Source organism: Cyprinodon tularosa, unplaced genomic scaffold (assembly GCF_016077235.1).
Source record: "Cyprinodon tularosa strain WSP-4 unplaced genomic scaffold, ASM1607723v1 ctg874, whole genome shotgun sequence".
NCBI lineage: Eukaryota > Metazoa > Chordata > Actinopteri > Cyprinodontiformes > Cyprinodontidae > Cyprinodon > Cyprinodon tularosa.
Window position 1 is genome coordinate 384,924 of NW_024039645.1, and position 18,686 is coordinate 403,609.

General features: G+C 43.2%; 1 protein-coding gene across 1 annotated transcript in view; it reads right to left on the reverse strand.

Moving 5' to 3' along the window:
- The window catches only part of LOC119775505 (myosin-9-like), a 53,366-nt gene extending 34,968 nt beyond the window's left edge, over positions 1-18,398 (reverse strand). Inside the window, exons 1-13 of the mRNA XM_038273491.1 lie at positions 18,242-18,398; positions 8,905-9,095; positions 8,685-8,825; positions 8,445-8,601; positions 7,484-7,511; positions 6,694-6,787; positions 6,220-6,240; positions 5,294-5,386; positions 4,133-4,196; positions 3,925-4,023; positions 2,374-2,517; positions 511-606; positions 344-420 (exon numbers count right to left, since the gene is read on the reverse strand). Coding sequence (XP_038129419.1) covers positions 344-420; positions 511-606; positions 2,374-2,517; positions 3,925-4,023; positions 4,133-4,196; positions 5,294-5,386; positions 6,220-6,240; positions 6,694-6,787; positions 7,484-7,511; positions 8,445-8,601; positions 8,685-8,825; positions 8,905-9,090 — 1,200 coding nt within the window. The 5' untranslated portion in view covers positions 9,091-9,095; positions 18,242-18,398. The remainder of the gene's footprint in view (positions 1-343; positions 421-510; positions 607-2,373; positions 2,518-3,924; positions 4,024-4,132; positions 4,197-5,293; positions 5,387-6,219; positions 6,241-6,693; positions 6,788-7,483; positions 7,512-8,444; positions 8,602-8,684; positions 8,826-8,904; positions 9,096-18,241) is intronic.
- Positions 18,399-18,686: the final 288 nt, after the last annotated feature.

Here is an 18,686-nt window from a genome sequence, read left to right on the forward strand (position 1 = left end):
TTCCTCAGCCTAGAGCGATAAAATATAAGCGTATAAGGTTTCCTTATCCTCCTTCACACCCGAGTGTTTATCTCGCTAATGAAAAATGCATCTCCTTGATTAAATGAAGTCATTTTGCTCCAAATGTTTGTGTGTGAGGAAGTTCTTTATGCAGGGATGGGTTGGTTCCAAGGGAGAGTGTGATGGGATTTGAACAGTATAGGTGTGTTTGCAGTCAGAGCTTTTCTCTCCATCTAAGGACTTAAAATAAATTTGAACTTTCTCTTGCAAGAGACTCAGTTTCTCCAAAACTTCACAAGGTTTAGACTGAATCGCAAATGTTTCAACCAGCTGCAGAGCAGACCTTGATCCTGGGAGACAAGATGGCTCGGGTGAAGTCGGTCACATTGATGCCCAGCAGGTGGCAGACTTTCTGGGCAGCTGGGAGTGAAAGATGGCAAACATCACAGGATTAAATTAAAAGCCGTCTTCATTTTCACATGCTCCTGTTCCACAGTGAAGGAGGTGTACCCGTGTCGTCAGGCATGGACGCCTGGTCCGAGTGTCGCTCCTTCTTGAAGATCATGTTCCCCAACTGGAGCACGGCTGAGACGACCTTCAGCAGACCTGAGGAGGAACAAAAGCAGCTCAGACTTCTGACATGTTTATAGTTTCTCAACATGACATCCGGTTTTATATTCCCTACAAATTTCTCCTTAAAGGAATAGTACACCCAAAACATGATTAGCCTTCATTTTCTACTCACCCCCATGCTGAACAACACTCTGGAGTACTTTTTTGATATCTCAAATGCATCTGGAGATCTGGGAGGCTTCTTGCTGTCTGCTGACATTCAAATAATGGAGGTCTATGGTGACCGAGACAGAAAGGTCCATAAAAGTCCACAAAAAACGTGTCAATATTCCTCCATACTGCTCGTCCAATGTATTCCAAGTGTCCTGAGTGGGTAGCATCCAGAATTTACTCGAAACGAAGTCATTTAGAATGTTTTTAGAGCATAAACAGTAGTGTATAGGATTTCCTAAAAGCGAGTTCATGACGCTACGGAAACCGCGGCAGACCAAACCAGCGCATTCAGCTCGGCAAAGAACTCATGCTCTTCCTCAACACTGAAGTCCTCAGACATTTTTCTTCCGTTGTTTCTTTCTTTGCACAGGTAAACAGCACATTTCTTCTTCTACGCTTGCATTATCGGCAGAGCAGACGCTGAATGCGCACTTTCATCTGGTTTGGTCTGCCGCAGTTTCCGTAGACTCGTGAACGCGCTTTTAGGAAATCCTATACACTACTGTTTATGCTCTAAAAACATTCTAAACAAAACTCCAGAGTGTTGTTCAGCATGGGGGTGAGTAGAAAATGAAGGCTAACCATGTTTTGGGTGTACTATTCCATCTCCTTGAACCCCAGTCGGCCTCAGCAGATGGCCGCTCACGCCGAGCCTGGTTCTATGGAAGCTCATTGGTAGAATTCCCTTATGACTGAAAGAAGGCCACCATTCACACCATTTTATCATCTGGAGGGGGGACACATTTAATTACAAACCGAATTCATACAGCTGTCTTAAAACACTTCATACAATCAGCACTGCATCGTCAAAATTCAGTTATCCCCCAACCTTCAGTCGATTCTAGGCAGCATTTATAGTTTCCACATCGCATTACGAAACTGCACATGCACAGGAATATCATGTCGAAAGCTTACTGGAATTCACGTGTTCTGGCCGACGCCAGCGGTCAATTTGACACTGGGAGGAATGTTTATACAGATGTTCTCTGTTTATGCCAAACCTCCTCATACATCATCTAATTGCGTACGAAAAAGGCATTAGGGACGTTATTATTGCTAAGACTCATACTTGACTTTCAGCATGTACCGTTTTGTTGCTAAGTAAGTATAGGGCAACGTTTAAGGATATATATAAGACAATAAAACTGCTTCTACAGTTCTGCTGGAGGTTTCTTCCTGTTAAAAGGGAGTTTCTCCTCTCCACTGTCGCTACAAGCATGCTTAATGTGAGGGATTGCTGGTTGACAGTTGCCTTTTGTATCTATGCTTCTTTTTCTATCTCTGCTTCTGTCTCCTTGAACCCCAGTGGGCCTCAGCAGATGGCCGCTCACACTGAGCCTGGTTCTGCTGGAGGTTTCCTCCTGTTCAAAGGGAGTTTTTCCTCTCCACTGTCGCTACAAGCATGCTTAGTGTGAGGGATTGCTGAAGAGTCAATGAGTCGATGCAATCAGCTGGTTTTCCTTGGATAGAAAACTGGAAAGTGACCTGAGATGACATGATGTGAATTGGAGCTATAGAAATACACTAAACTGAAACAAAGCCATACAATCTGACAGACGGTGGTTCTATGGCACTTAAACTAAATACCAGTTATCTCCTCCTCAGGGATGCTCATGATATTAAAGGCCTCCATGGTTTCCTGGAACATTTCCTTGTCCGTCTGCCCTGGGATGGTCACATTTCCATTGGACAGGAAACGGTACTTGCTGTAATCCTCCAGACACAAATCAGCTGAAATGGGAGCAACAAAGAGATCAAATCACTTTAATTCTATACAAAACAACTACGATCAAACTGACTTTACTATGTTCCCAAAGCAGACATGGAATCTTCAGCTTTTAATGCATTTTCAATAATTAAGCTGAACTAGTGTGTCTGGGCTCTTCCTAATGCTACGTTCAAACCGCAGCAGAAGCAACGAAAACGCGCGCGCTGCTTCATTTTTTATGCTTGTACAAGTTGAGTACTGACGTGCAGCTGAAGCATCTTTTCTAGAGCAGAAAAGTGGGTCCGATGTGCGTTTGGCGGAGCTACCCTATCCTTTCTCTGCCTGGAACAATGGCAGCTATATTTGCTGTGATCAGCGGGTAAAAATTTGTTTTAATATGTGTTGAAGTGAGAAAGTCCTCCTGAAAACTTCCTCTGTGCAGTCAGTTCATCCAGATTACCATCCTGCCTTCAAATATTATTTCTCTGTGGGAGCCGCTCAGACCCCCACATACCGGCGCTGCGCTGTCACTGGGAATCCCCAGCAGCAGGTTCTGGCCCGGATGCCTCTTAGCGTTTTCCTCTACTGCTCGCAGTGGCTGGAAGGCGTTTTTCCACATACGTAATCTAAACTGCAGGCATCAGGATAATAAAAGCCAACATATTCTGCCGGCAGGTTTCCACATTTTAAGTTAATTTAGGCGTTAATAAACAGTTAAGAGGAGTGATCATAGCGCTCTGCATCAGCAGTGCTGCATCTGACTCCCTGCCAGCTCCCAGATCAGCTTCGCTGATTGGTTGATGAGGAGTGTCCAGCAACTAAAGTTCAATGTTTTCAACTTGAGCATCTGACACATTTGATGCGCTGCTGCGGCAGAACCTTTTGCTGCACCTTGATGCACGTCAACCATTGACTTTGCATGTAAACTAGCTGCTCCTGCTGTCTCTGCTGCTTGCAGTGTGAACGTGGCATTAGAGATGGGGTGAGGAGCTCAGTCATCGAGGAAGGACTCCGAGTAGAGCCTCTGCTCCTCCACATCGAGAGGAGCCAGTTGAGGTGGCTCGGGCATCTGGTTAGGATGCATCCTGGATGTCTCCCTGGTGAGGTGCTCCAGGCACGTCCCACCAGGAGGAGACCCAGGACACGCTGGACTACGTTTCTCGGCGTTCCTGGGAGCGCCTCGGGGTTCCCATGGAGGAGCTTGACCAAGTGGCTGGAGAGAGGGACGTCTGGGCCTCCCTAATGAAGCCGTTGCCCCCGCGACCCAACCCCGGATCAGCGGAAGTAGATTGATGGATGATGTTCACAAAATTTACTTTATGCTTAATTTAAATTTTGTCAAAATAATGCTAATCTGACATTTTAGAACTTGAAAAATGCAGCTGTTATTTTGCACCCCTGCTGTGATGACCAAGTGTTTAAAAGCTCACAGCGCATTTTGTCTCCTGCTCCTGTCAGCATGTAGTAGAAGATGTGGAAGCTCCTCTCTTCTTTAGCCTGCCTGACGCCTCGAGACTTTTCCAAGAGATCTGAGGGTTCGGTCAAGGATCAACCAGGATGGGATTTTTTATTCGTTTACCAGTAGCTGAATCAGTGGACTTGATGAATCTGACGTTCAGGTGAACCAAGAAAGGATACAAGTTTCAATGTTGGCTCCAACGATGTAGCCGTTCACGTCAAAGTTGATCCTGATGAATTTCCCCTTTTACAAGTAAAAACAAAAAAAGGTACATTTAAATGCAGGTTAGCACAATATACAAAAAAAAATAAAAAATCCTCATTTGTCAGTCTGATACCATGGGAGGACTTACTGACTTTCTAAAGTAAACCTCAGTGATACTCGCATACACCAGAGGAGGATCTGATCATAAAGGCTGAGTTGAAACAGGAACACTGAGGTTAAAACAGGACGGCACATTTCCACCTTTGATGTTTAAAGGTCTGACAATAATCTTTAAGCCCTCCAGGCTTAAAATGGTGAAATAGGGGTGCCTATGTCCTCCAGAAGTCTATCTCTATTCTCCCACTCTGCAGAATCTGTTAGTTCAATCTCTAACGTTCTGCTCTCTCTGCTTTTTCTCACAGTAGCTTCATCTGGTCTGTTCCTGTTTGGCTGTGACTCCATCCTGGAGAGAAATATCAGCTGTGCTGCTGCCATCAACACCTTTGTTTCTAGATGTTGGAGCTTGGCCTGTTTTACAGTGTAGTCCTGTTTCTCTGACTGTGACTAACTGGATGTGCTCTCTTCATCCTCTGACATGGGAGCTGGCTCGGAGCTCGTCTGCCTGGCTGTGTGTTTCCTGGAGGGACCGCCTTTTACAGTTGCCTTTTGTATCTATGCTTCTTTTTCTATGTCTGCTTCTGTCTCCTTGAACCCCAGTCGGCCTCAGCAGATGGCCGCTCACACTGAGCCTGGTTCTGCTGGAGGTTTCCTCCTGTTCAAAGGGAGTTTTTCCTCTCCACTGTCGCTACAAGCATGCTTAGTGTGAGGGATTGCTGAAGAGTCAATGAGTCGATGCAATCAGCTGGTTTTCCTTAGATAGAAAACTTTAAATCAATCTGACTGGATGATCTGGTGAACTGGAAAGTGACCTGAGATGACATGATGTGAATTGGAGCTATAGAAATAAACTAAATTTAATTTAAATTTGGTTTTACTAAAATGTATGCAAGTGTGTTAGCAGAGGGCCCTGAGGATCAGGGTTAAGAAACCCTGTTTGAATAAAGGTGGAAAAAAAAAAAAAAGGGACCATCATGCGTCTCTCAGACGCATTTGGTGCAGGTAATGGAGTCACTTACAAATCTGGAGGAGTTATCATTCTTGACCGTTTTTGCGTTTCCAAAGGCTTCCAGGATGGGGTTGGCCTGCAGCAGCTGCTTCTCAAGCTCCCCCTAATGGAGAAGAGACAGAATCACTCGTTTCATCACGACTCAAGCTGCAGACAGTCAAACCAAGCAGACATGCACATCCTTCCTTAGCAGATGAATACTAGGAAAGAACTTTCCTTTTGATGTAAAAGAATCTCTTTTCCTTCCAAAAAGACAGACCTTAGGCACCGTTATTGCCCAACCAATCACACGCAAGCACAGGCAAAATACAGATGCTGCACATTCCTGCATACAGCACACTCCCCCCAGAGCAGCAAGCCCGCTCAGGCTTTAAACCCCTGCAACGCTGGTTTCTTTCCATGCAGGCTCAAGCGTCGCAGTGCACGCCACCGCCGGCCAGACCATGACACAAACAACAATACCTACACCATGAAGAAAAACAAAGCCTGACTGGATGAAAACAGCTGCTGGGTGGAGTGAGGAAACCTGAGCTAAGCTTTAGTTCAGCCACAGATTAAGTTTCTGGTAAACTGGTGGTTTCATGGGCAAGCAAGCTAAATGGTGAGCAAACTGCACCAACCCTTACACATAGACAACCGCTCAGGCTTGTTAGCACGTTAGATGCTAATTTAATAATACTTTAGAGAAAATGCTTGCTTGGTCCCTTTTTAAGCACTTTAAGGAAAGGTTACAGTATTTCTGTCACAAGTATCAATAGTAGGTAGTCATCTTATAAGGAACTGAATGCTTAATACTTCCCTTTCTGCACAAACTCTGCAGTTTCTCAGTCTTTAAGCTAAAAGCTTGTGGCTGTATGAGGTTTAGGAGACACCCAGGCAAGAAGAACCGACTCTTTGTTAGTATGGACACATATGAAGCCAAAGAGATGAACTCACATGTGACAACACAGCACTGCCCTGCAGAAAGAAAGGAAATTCAACACATTAGAAACAGATTCTAGGTCAGATGTTACATAATTTAACAGGAAACCTGGTGGCCAACAATGACTGGTGACAAAATGATTTATGAAATATTTCATGTCAAGTCTTGTGAAACATCCTATACAAGAATAGCAGCACAGACGTGCGTGTTCAAAGATGTGAGTTTTGCTTCAACTCCTTTGCGACGGAGGAGAGGCAGGCGTGTCGGGGCAGGAGGTAGGAATGCACCATCGTCGCCTCGCAGCTTGCTAAGATGCATACCTTCAGGGGTCTGGACTAAAATGGAAATCTACCAAAGACAAGACTGTGGAACGATCAGGAAACAGATGAGCTGCAGAAAAGGGGCGTGTCTCTTCCCTTTCACCTATCCCACTGGAGAGGAAAAAAAAAAAAAAAAAGGATAGAAGCCCATTTGGTTTTCAAACCAACCTGCTCTTTCTTGGACTTGGAGGATGAAGCGACATGTGCAAGATACTGAATGACCTTCTTTGTATTCTCCGTTTTTCCAGCTCCTGACTCGCCTCTGCAAAAAAAAAAAAAAAAAATGCAAAAAAAACACAGAAACACCAGAAGCTGTAACTTAAAAGTCAAACTGAGTCCAATGACATGTTTTAATAAAAACCAAGCAGGACAAATGAAATAAAAGCAGGACTTGTAATTTGATTCAGGGTCTGACCAGGAGATGATGCTTCCCTTTAGATCTTAAAGTCCACAAATCATGACAGAATATTTTAGTACAAAGATTGAGGTTTAAAAAGGAATTGTCAGGAACCAGCCAAGGGCCCTTCATCAAGAAAGGGGGGAAATTATGAATGGCTACTACTGTATCACAATTATACGTTTATTCTTTAGAAATGCAAACTAAAAATAATCTAAGACGAATTTGAATAATTTCAAGAGGAGAGTTTATTGTCCTTCTTACAACAAGCTGACTGGCAGTGTGCAGCATCATTAAAGGTATGGCTTAAACCTGCATAATAAGGCCTCTGACATCAGTCTAAAATTAAACCATAAAAATCATTGTGAGTAGCACAATTGATTATTTTGTCCTCAGAGGATCTTTGTGCACCGACAAATCTAACGATAACTGATCCAATAATATTCTGCTTTCCGAGTCTTAACTCATTACCACAAACATCAGCTGATACCTATGCCTTTCCAGGTTATTCTTGTCAGTTTTGCAAAATCTAAAGAAATGCAAAGAACTGAAGAAACGTACGTGCAAAGGATGGACTGATCCTCACGATCTGTTAGGGGGAAAAAAAGAAAAAAACTGTCAGGAACTGAATAACATTGGGTGCAAAGAAAGGTTTAAGAGGACTTAGCCTCATGAGACCATCCTGATCTCGCGAGCTTTCAAGGTTTCACTCGCTAATCAGTCTGGAGACTCTCCGTTAAAGAAAATTTGGAGCCGTTCACCAAACGAACGTCCAATCAGCGTTGGCTTTGAGGCGGGTTGAGGTGTGACGCAACGAGAAGCGCGACAGTTCAATCTAAAGAACATGCCGGCTTCAGCCGATGAAACTAGCGTTAGCGTGGCTATCGAGCAAGTTTTATGGGAATTACAGAGTATTTCTTCACTGAAAGAAGAGCAAAACGCTGCTCTGGAGGCTTTTCTCAGAGGAAAAGATGTTTTTGCTCTCCTCCCGACTGGTTTCGGCAAGAGTAGCCTGGCTTGTGGTTGTGTTTTTGTTGTCGCTCTGTTAGTACGTCATATGCTTCGTTGATCTGATTGGTTTATTTGGCCCGTCTATCACCAACATAGGCCAATCAGCTAACCAGTATTTTCGCCCCTTCCCAAAATTACTTCAACAGAAGGTTTCCAGATGGATATGCAGAGCAAATCCATCTGGCAGAGTCAGGTTAGAATAGCGATGGAATGATGAAAAAGGGGTCCCTATGTCCTCCGGCAGTCTAAGCCTATAGTAGCATAACTATAGAGCAAAACGCTGTATTGGTGCGCATGGATGCCCAGGATGCCAAACGGGAACAGCCCAGAGAAAGCTACTATGAGAAACAGAAGACATAAAAGGTTTAAAGAAAGATTTGTTTTTTTGCTCCGCAAATCCATCTGGCGGAGTCAGGTTAAAGAGGACCAACATTGCAGAGGATTGTGCTAAAAGCAGCTATGTACATATATGGTCCGTTAGCTGCCCTGGTCCTGCATCAGTCACACCCACCCTGCATCATGCTTCTATAGGCCGTGTCTGTGATGGCGTAGATATGGGGAGGCATTTCGTGCCTCTTCTTGCCCTTGTACATATTGACGATTTCCTCGCTGTAGATGGGGAGGTTCTTGTAGGGGTTTATCACCACGCAGAAGAGACCTGAGTATGTCTGGGGGGGGACAGGATGTAAGGTTAAAACTCAGGTGGAAGTGTGGATTTCTGCATAAAGCCGAAAGACTCCCGTCCACTCACATAGATGAGTCCGGAGTAGTATCTCTCCTTAAGGTTGTGCAGGACGGAGGCCTCATTCAGGCAGGTGAGCTCAGCCATATCCTCCACCTTACTGAACTTGGGGGGATTCATTTTCTGGATGTCATCCTTATTCACCTTCACCTGGGCGTTCACAGAAGCTGAAGTGAAAAACACCGAACAGTTTGGACTCGGAATGCACAAAGCCATTTCAGAGTTTTACCTTCTTGCCAGAGTCGGCCAGCTCCACCACGCACTCATCTCCCTTCTCCTCTTTGAGCGAGCCGGCCTCAAAGCCCTGCTTCTCACTGGGGATCCAGACCAGCTTCTTGGAGGCCCAGTCGGCCTGGGCCAAAGGGTCGTTTACGCCGCCACGCTGCCCGTAGAGGAACTGTTCAACGTCCGTCATGGTGACTTAAGATGAAAGAAAACATTCATTAGGAAACTCATTTGCAGCCAGTTGTTTTGATTCGAGCAGATAGCTTTGTTGTGTAGCGCAACTATGCATGTTAGACCAGTCATGTGTGTTCTTGTACCAATCCTGAAACCCCTACAGCGTTATTTCAGTCTGAAATTTATGAACTCTCACAATCTTCATGAACAAAAGCAATTAAAGTGAAATTGAGCCTGTGTACATTTACCATAGTATCGTGTGCCTGTCATTAAATAACTGTGCATGCCTACAATTGGTCAAGAAGACAAACCAATGAAGAGTGAGAGCAGAACTCCCAGCGTAGCTGCAAAAAAACAACAAAACATGTCTAATATCAAATGTTAAAAGGTACAAGAAGAGTTTTGATTCCAAGAGGGACAAAAACTTATAACCTGACTCCGCCAGATGGATTTGCTCTGCATATCCATCTGGAAACCTTCCGTTGAAGGGGCGAAAATACTGGTTAGCTGATTGGCCAATGTTGGTGATAGACGGGCCAAATAAACAATCAGATCAACGAAGCATATGACGTACTAACAGAGCGACGACGAAGAGGAGCCAATTGATGGATCAAACTCTTGCCGAAATAAGTCGGGAGAAAAGCAAAAACATCTTTTCCTCTGAGAAAAGCCTCCAGAGCAGTGTTTTGCTCTTCTTTCAGTGAAGAAATACTCTGTAATTCCCATAAAACTTGCTCGATAGCCCCGCTAACGCTAGTTTCATCGGCTGAAGCCGCCACGTTCTTTAGACTGAACTGTCGCGCTTCTCGTTGCGTCACACCTCAACCCGTCTCAAAGCCAACGCTGATTGGACGTTCGTTTGGTGAACGGCTCCAAATTTTCTTTAACGGTGAGTCTCCAGACTGATCTGCGAGTGAAACCTTGAAAGCTCGCGAGATCAGGATGGTCTCACGAGGCCAAAAAACTTAAGCTTCCCCGGGGAAAAAACCTGATCATTAGAGTTCACTAAAGCTTAGGAAGCATTCGAATGTTGCTGTAAATATGCCGATCAAGCTTCTGGACTTTGTTTCCAAGTTTGAAGACGTTTTGGTTTCCCATCCAGGAAGCTTTATCAATAAATATCAGAACTGGTGTGAAGTTCGAGGCTTTATAGAATAACCAAAGCAAAACATACAAAAGCAATCAAAAGATTACTAGGAAAATGTTAATATCAGTGGGATTGTTGTACTTTGTCTAGTTTGGTGGCGTTTTGTTGACCTGGACATGTCTGCCCTTTGGCATGTGGATCTGGTTGGTTGTGCCCGTTGGCTGCAGAGATCCAAACAGATCCACTGCACTGCCAATAATGGAATACATTTTAATGATTTTTGCATCAGACTGCCAGTTGCCATTATCCTTTAAGATTCTGTGTTCTTGTGCCAACTAAGAGTTATCCCATGTGAGGAAGGTTGGTGCATACATAATTTAGCTTGCTAGCTTCCATACCAAACCATACTCTCACAGGGTTAGGACATCTTTAAAATACAAGCATTGAAACCATTAGCATTTGCCTCATAGAACTTCACCACAAAAACTTTGGCCTGGCCTTTTTCAGTGTAGTCCTGTTTCTCTGACTGACTAACTGGATGTGCTCCCAACATCCTCTGACATGGGAGCTGGCTTGGGGCTTGACTGCATGGTTGTGTGTTTTCGGACAGTTGCTTTTTCTATGTCTGCTTCTGTCTCCTTGAACCCCAGTGGGCCTCAGCAGATGGCCGCTCACACTGAGCCTGGTTCTGCTGGAGGTTTCTTCCTGTTCAAAGGGAGTTTCTCCTCTCCACTGTCGCTACAAGCATGCTTAGTGTGAGGGATTGCCTTCGAGTCAATGAGTCGATGCAATCAGCTGGTTTTCCTTAGATAGAAAACTGAATCAATCTAACTGGATGATCTGGTGAACTGGAAAGTGCCTTAGGATTTTTTTAATGTATTTATTTAACCAGCAATAAATCACATTGAGATTAAAAACCTCTTTTTCAAGGGAGTCCTGGTCAAGATTCATCAAAGTTACATAAAAAAAACAGAAATATTAAATTAAATGACAGGTACATAAAAAAATACATATTAAGTAAAATAATTACAGATCATTGAGGCCGCTTTAAATTCTTTTGCTTTAAACTTAAAAGCCTTTAAAGCTAAAAACTCGGTCAACTTCAAGTTTGTTTGTAAAATATTTCACGCACAAGGAGCTGCGTAGCTAAAGGCTTTCTTCCTTGCATCTCAGGGCAGAAGAAGCCATGCTTTTCTGTGCAAGTACTGTACAAATGTAAGAGGGCAGATGACGTGTTGTGAATTGGTGCTATATAAATAAACTGAATTGAATTACAGCTGATTGGTTTAGCGACTACAGTTTGAAGGCCACATACAGTCTGTAAAGTAGCAGACTTCATGCATCAACTAGATAATACCATGGTTTCTAAACTCTGTTCACCAAAGACTGCAGGGGCCAATTTATTTAAGACAGGTGTTTGGACGCAGGGAGATTCCTAAAAACATGCAGGACAGTGGGTACTGAGGTGCAAGTTTGAAAACCATATAGCCAATAGTTTCTTATATTTTCTATGCTAAACTGAAAAATGGCAAAAAGGATAGAATCAATGATTACTTAGAAACGCTTAAGACAACATTAGCCAAACTGGCTACAAGAGTTTCTGCACAAGATAGAGAGAATATTTGCCTCAATCCTTTAAAGAAAGGACTAAAACTCCAGATTTAGCAAAATACAGAGTGTAAAAGTTTTTTTTCCCCTTCAGTGGTTGATATTTGGCGTTAAAGAAGTGGATCAGCGTAGTTATTCCTGAAAGAAAGTTCTTCTCAATTCCCAAGTTTACCATCTAAATATAATCCAATAATTTCCATAGCCAGCCGAATTTAAGGACGATTCAGTACAGACAGTTATTTACAGGAAGCGTTAGAGCAAAGTCTGGCAGCTGAGGAGATCCGATTTAGTTTAGTTTAGTAGGCACTCAAGAATTTCTTTAAAGGAAAAGTCCAGTCAGAATTCAAATTTCTGAAAGTTCTTTAAATCTGAAATTATTCCAACCTTTTCAATAAATGATCAGTGTTTTTAATTTAGATTAATTTTCATGTGAATGTGCTTTACTGGAGGCATCCATGTTTGTCAAAGAACACTACTGCCACCTACTCGTTTGTGACGTCACGGTGCGGTATCGGCTGTTGATCAAGTCCCAGTGCTGTATCTGGTGTTTGTCACAACGCGCCATTATCCAAGTCATCTTGAAAACATTCTTCTTCCAAATGTTGGCTACATATTACGGGTTTTTTCTCTGGCCAGAAGTTCGATGGCAAATCCTCCCTCTTCAAGTTGGCGATCCAACGACCAACCCGTCCGTGGAGGATCAGGAATCAGAAAGGTGGAATAACTCTTTTTTTCACTTTTACCCGATGTATTCCAGCATCCAGCTGCCATGCACGTGGGCATTGTCAGTTTCACTATAGCTCTGGTGAATTTCAATGGTGAAGTCCTCTGGAAATCTTCAATAATTGTTGTTGATTGCAGATGTGTCTAGTAGTTCCCATTGATTTAGCTTGGAAAGCGGGGAGAATGGCGCTAGGCTTACCGCACCGTGACGTCACTGCTGGAAGATGGCAGGAGGGAGGGGCTACTATATTTGGGCAAAAATGGCCACTCCCAGACTCAGTGATCAACGAAAATTATTGTTGTTATTCAATAAATCACCGTAAACGTATTAGTCTTATATATAAATAATGATCCATTGATTATTCCTTGCTCACCGGACTATTCCTCTAATCCTGTAGTGGCATGAGTCATCTTCCATAGTCTAGTTTGTTAGATCAGCAGATTATTTGCAGCCGAGAGGAAACGATTTAATAAACTAATCTGGAAGCTCAGCTCTCTTTTAGAATGCCTCCTCTATCCAGAACAGGTTGTGGTAGAAATACTCTGGTAGACATATCATCAGTGTTGGACAGCGTCTTCCTCCCCAGGCATGAAGCTGCTGCAGAACTGGATAGCCGTTTCCGTAACAGACTACTGCGTCTTAAACGCACAAAGGAGCGTAATCGCAGATCCTTCTTGCCAGTATCCTTTGGTTTGTAGGGAGCAGTGATGGTTATAAGGTCCGAGTGTTTATATCCAGACTATTTTTTTTCCATCAACCATCTTGTTTTTAATCACAACATTCATGCAGAGGTATGCCTTAAATTATCCCACTGGTGAATTCTTTGAATCAAAGCATGTAATTTTTCATAATGGCAAGGTATCTTTTCTTACACAGTAACATGACTGTTTTAGTACCCGTTTGTAAATCTGCATGCTTAGACTTGCCTTTACATGACCACAATTCCCCACTAAGGAACAATAAATGCTACAACTATACTACAAATCCTCCCGAGGTGTTCAAATCTGGAAAATGTTTTTTTGTTTTTTCTGTCTCCAGGCTTTCACTACATTTTGAGCAGAGCTGCGGGTTCAAACCAACTTGCGCAGACTATGGAGTCACTGCACAGGCTCAGACACATCGGCCCTTTTAAGTTGTTTTTACTGCATCATTATGAGCATGTTTCTCTTTAGTCACGAACCTGTACAACAAAGAAAATACTAAATAAAGTGGAATACACCTCAACTCCCTCTCCTTCTAAAGATCTTTCTGTCACTTGCTAAAGTATTAACAAGTCGTGGTCTTATGAACTTTACTCATGAACTTCTGGTGATTTAATCAGGATTTTGATGCTCTAAAAATCAAACATTTAGAAAAAACAGAAGTTGAAGAAAATAGAGTTAAAAAAACTGATAAAGTGTACATTTAGACTGCTTATGTCCATTTTAAAACACCTTCCAGTCCAGTTACAGGTAGACATAAGTCTCTAAGCCTTATAGTCTCTGGACAGAAGCTCCAGCAGAGTCATATTGGAAGGAAAAATCCCACTGCAGCTTCTTAAGAGGATGTTTAAGCTGGACTTTGACCAGGGCCACACTAACAAATGTACTTCGACGTAAACAATCCCATTCCTAGAATATATTTCCCTTCCCCAGTCTCATGTGTTCTGCAGATGGCTGCGCTGTGATTAGCTCCACCTACTTTCCCCATCAGCGGTCATTTAAAAATCAAAGGACATCTTTGTAGGGTTACACTTGCCCCATAAAGATCTCCGTTTCTGAATAATTGTCCAAAAAAGTGCTTCAGGAAATGTTTGAAGCTCAGCGTTTCATTTCCTAACCCAGCGCTGGATTTTTCTTTATGATTCATTCATGTTCCCTGACAAATCTCTGACACCTTCACAGAATAACAGTGCAAGCCTGAACACAGATGCATGCCGCGTGTTTAAGATTTTAAATCCATGAATCATTTCCCTTTCAGTTAATCACATCTGATTCCATTAGTCGGATCCCGAGGAGATCCACTGAAGTTATGCTGCTAAAGGCTTAGACTGCTGGAGGACCTGAGGACCACTTTCCCCCCCCAGTCTCTCTCTATTCTGTTAGTTCAATCTCTAACGTTCTGCTTTTTCTCATAGTAGCTTCATCTGGTCTGTTCCTGTTTGGCTGTGACTACATCCTGGAGAGAAATATCAGCTGTGCTGCTGCCATCAACACCTTTGTTTATAGATGTTGGAGCTTGGCCTGTTTTCCAGTGTAGTCCTGTTTCTCTGACTGTGACTAACTGGATGTGCTCTCTTCATCCTCTGACGTGGGAGCTGGCTCGGAGCTCGTCTGCCTGGCTGTGTGTTTCCTGGACGGGGCCGCCTTTTACAGTTGCCTTTTTGTATCTATGCTTCTTTTTCTATGTCTGCTTCTGTCTCCTTGAACCCCAGTGGGCCTCAGCAGATGGCCGCTCACACTGAGCCTGGTTCTGCTGGAGGTTTCTTCCTGTTCAAAGGGAGTTTTTCCTCTCCACTGTCGCTACAAGCATGCTTAGTGTGAGGGATTGCTGAAGAGTCAATGAGTCGATGCAATCAGCTGGTTTTCCTTAGATAGAAAACTTTGAATCAATCTGACTGGATGATCTGGTGAACTGGAAAGTGACTTGAGATGACATGATGTGAATTGGCGCTATAGAAATAAACTGAATTGAACAGTCTGCAGTTGCAATTTTGACTAAAATGCAAGCGTACACTGCAAAAATGATCTCAAAATGAGTAAAAATGTCTTAAATCAAGGGTATTTACCCCTAATTTGAGCAGGTAAATAAGATGATTTGCCAATGGAATTAGTATTTTTACTCTTCAAATAAGGTTTCTAGATAAAATGCCCTTGAAATAAGACAGTGGAATTGTTTTTTCTTATTTTTAAGTCTAAATTGTCTTGTTCTATTGGCAAAGGGTCTCACTTAAATCCTTAATTCAAGAAAAAATGCACTTATTTTTAGAAGAAATGACTTATTTAGATTTCATTTTTTTGCAGCGTACATGTGGTCGTGTTACTTTTGCAAGGCACAGCATGTTCTACTAGTTGCTCTTACTGCTACCTCGCCATCTAATTAGTTAAAAATTCCACAAATTCCTCAACTTGGGCTCATCTACTGCCCCCCTGTCACTTCCGAAAGGGACAGATGCGCTGCTGCAGCACCTGGCCCGCCTGGTGCATTTACAGCACAGTTGGGCTTTTTAAATATCCTAAAGGAAGCTGCTGCAGGGATGCTATGAGCAAGGAGAGGATGGAATGTTGGTGCAAGTCTGGACAAAAAACAATATATCCCGACCACACCCTGAAAGAAAAAAAAAAAAAAATTGACCCAAAAGAAGTTATGATCCAGTCACCTAGATGTTGAAAGAAGGACATAAAGTTACAGAAACTGCCTCCTTGCTTCAACTAAAGCAGGCATCCCCAAAGTTGGTCCTTGAGGGCGGCTGTCCTGAAGGTTTTAGAGGTTTCTCTGCTTTAGCACAGCTGATTCTGATGATTGAAGTTCAGCATAAGCCTGTTAATAAGCTACCAACGTAAAAGAGCTGTGCTGGAGCAGGAAACCTCTAAAACCTGCAGGACTGCGGCCCTCGAGGACCGACTTTGCAGACGTCTGCCCTAAAGGGCGATGATCAGCGATGACAGACTGACGCGTCGGAGCGTGCATGTTTATAGAGAGGGATAAAGGGATCAGTACACAAGGTCTAACCTGGGTCTCTAAGTGCATTATGTGCTCAGGTCCAGAAGATCAGGGGGGGGGGGGGGATTCTGCAGCAGCACTGCCACAGGACAGAGGAAACGTCATCTCATCCACAGCTTCTGGCAGAATATCATAAACCACACTTCCAAAGCTGTTGCTGTCGTGTTTTTTAACGGCTTCACATTTAGAAGCGTCTGTGGACCAACTTCAGGGGGAAGTTGCACAAACTGCCTCCTTGCTTCAACGCGACTCTCTGCCGTTTATCCCGCTCGCAGTCCAGCTGCACAGCTTAATCTTTTGTTTTCTCAGGCCTCATCTTTGCCGCACCGTCCCTGGCTACCTGTCAATTCATGCTTTATCCGGCCTCTTATTGGATGAGCACGAGCCCTGCCACCTGCAGCTCATAGGAGGTCAGCGAGCTGAGAGGGTTAGCTCAGGTATGCTTAGATATCCTACCATGCAACCAATCAGAGTGACTAAAAGGAACTGGACCAGTTTTTATTTTGTTTACCAAGTAGAGCAGGTCAGGTAGTTATAGGAAGTAGGCCTTTTTTTCTAACCCAGCAGCTCTACAACCATGGGCTGTTCTAGACAGGGGCCAACGGGGGCCAGTGCCCCTGTACTGAAGACCTAATAAACAAAGAAATTCTAATGATAAACAAACAGGGTTACTGATAGCTCCTTTGGATCTATTAAAATTTGTTTCCCCTTTACAAATTCAGTTTTACTAATTATTATAAAACAATAAGATGATAGCTTCAGTGGTATTGAGATAGGATCCTAGTTTTTATCTGCTAAATGTTTTTTTTTCAAAACAACTTAAAAAAAGAACTCTTGTTTTTGAAGCTGAATTTATCAGTTTTTCTTGAGTTCTAGTTCGATTTTTATAGAAAACTGTAATTTTAACTTAAATAAAGTCAAAAATATGTAAAATTCCTAAATTATGAATAAATATTCACCTGATAAGATATAGAATTTTAATTAAACCTAATTGAATAGAAATTTCACTTCATGCAGCTGTCTTAACATACAGAAATCCCTCGCCCTGTTTTTTATTTCATGCTTTTCTGTGCCCCCATGAAAACACGCTGCCCCCCCCCCCACCTGGCCCCCTGGTACATCTGGTCTAGAACCGCCACTGTGCACAACAGAGTGCCTGCACAAAAAGAGGAACCATCAGTTTTTTTTATATCAATGTTTAAAAAGTCTCACCCCGGATGAGGAAACATACATGCAACTCCTGACGATCAGGGCAGCAGGATCTCTTTTATGTGCATCTAAGCCAAATTTGTAGCCTGGAGGTGGAGAACAGCTGGGTGTGTGCTGCTGAGCTGCAGCAGTCTGCAAACTAAACACCACCTGCCTAAATCACAGGCGCAGCAGCCTGAAGAGACTTTAGAAGGAAAGCGGCTACTTAGATGCTGCAACCGGTGTCATTTTACGTGTCATTTCCTGTTAACATCAAACAAGAAGACATTTTAACTTGGCTTCAGTTATTGTACAGAAGCAGCAATTCCAAATGGCCTTTCCCAGTCAAACCAGCTGAATTGCAGCCCACTTCCCTGCAGTGACCTCCTATTGCATATTTTTCCACCCTTTCACTGAACTACAGGGTCTGACCAGGAGATGATGCTTCTCTTTAGATCTTAAAGTCCACAAATTATGAGAATATTTTAGTACAAAGATTGAGGTTTATAAAGTAATTGGAACCAGCCAAGGAAGGATGGGAAACTTTGATGGCTACTACTGTAAAGGAGGAGAAAAACAAAAATCAGTAGTGATTTTAATCCTCTGCCATCATGGTAAGAACAACTGGTCCTGTTTGCATAAACTGAGTGGAAAAGTTAAATGAAGATGGGTGTTGATGGTTCAGGAAGTCTGATGGGGAACACCTGGTCCAGGTGGGAGACTCATCTCTCATTCCCAAACATAAAGTCATTTAAAGCTGCAGGTCTTTATTTAAAGAGCGATATTTGAGAGAGAAAATCTGGTTTACTTTTAACCAACAGGGGGAGAAAAAACAGATGATTAAATAAAAGAGCCAACCTTGTTCTCAGCAGCAGCAGGCACCGCAGGTAAACTGTGCGTTTCAGCGCGCGCTCAGTCCGGCTCCGTGTCTTTGATCCCGGGATGAAGAGCAAAGTTTCCACAGGAGCTCACAGCCGCTGGGCAGGATGGGTGAAGCAGACCTCCTCAGCTGCGCTGGTTTATGTTCCGCAGGTGAGCTGGGGTCACCGCCCACCGCTGCGTCTGCTGCGTTCAGGGACTGCTCGGAAAGAATTGAGCTCTACAAAGTCGCTGCTTGGGGCTCTAAAAGCCAAACAAGGAGCCGTAGAAATGATTGATCCCGCTACTGCTAAGGTCGACCAGTCAGAAAACATTTAGGGATGTAAATATGCTGCTGTTATAATATCTAATATTATAAAAGCTTCTGTCCAAAGGTAACACAACATTTTGACCTTTTATTATCTCTAACTTTCTTCTGGGCATC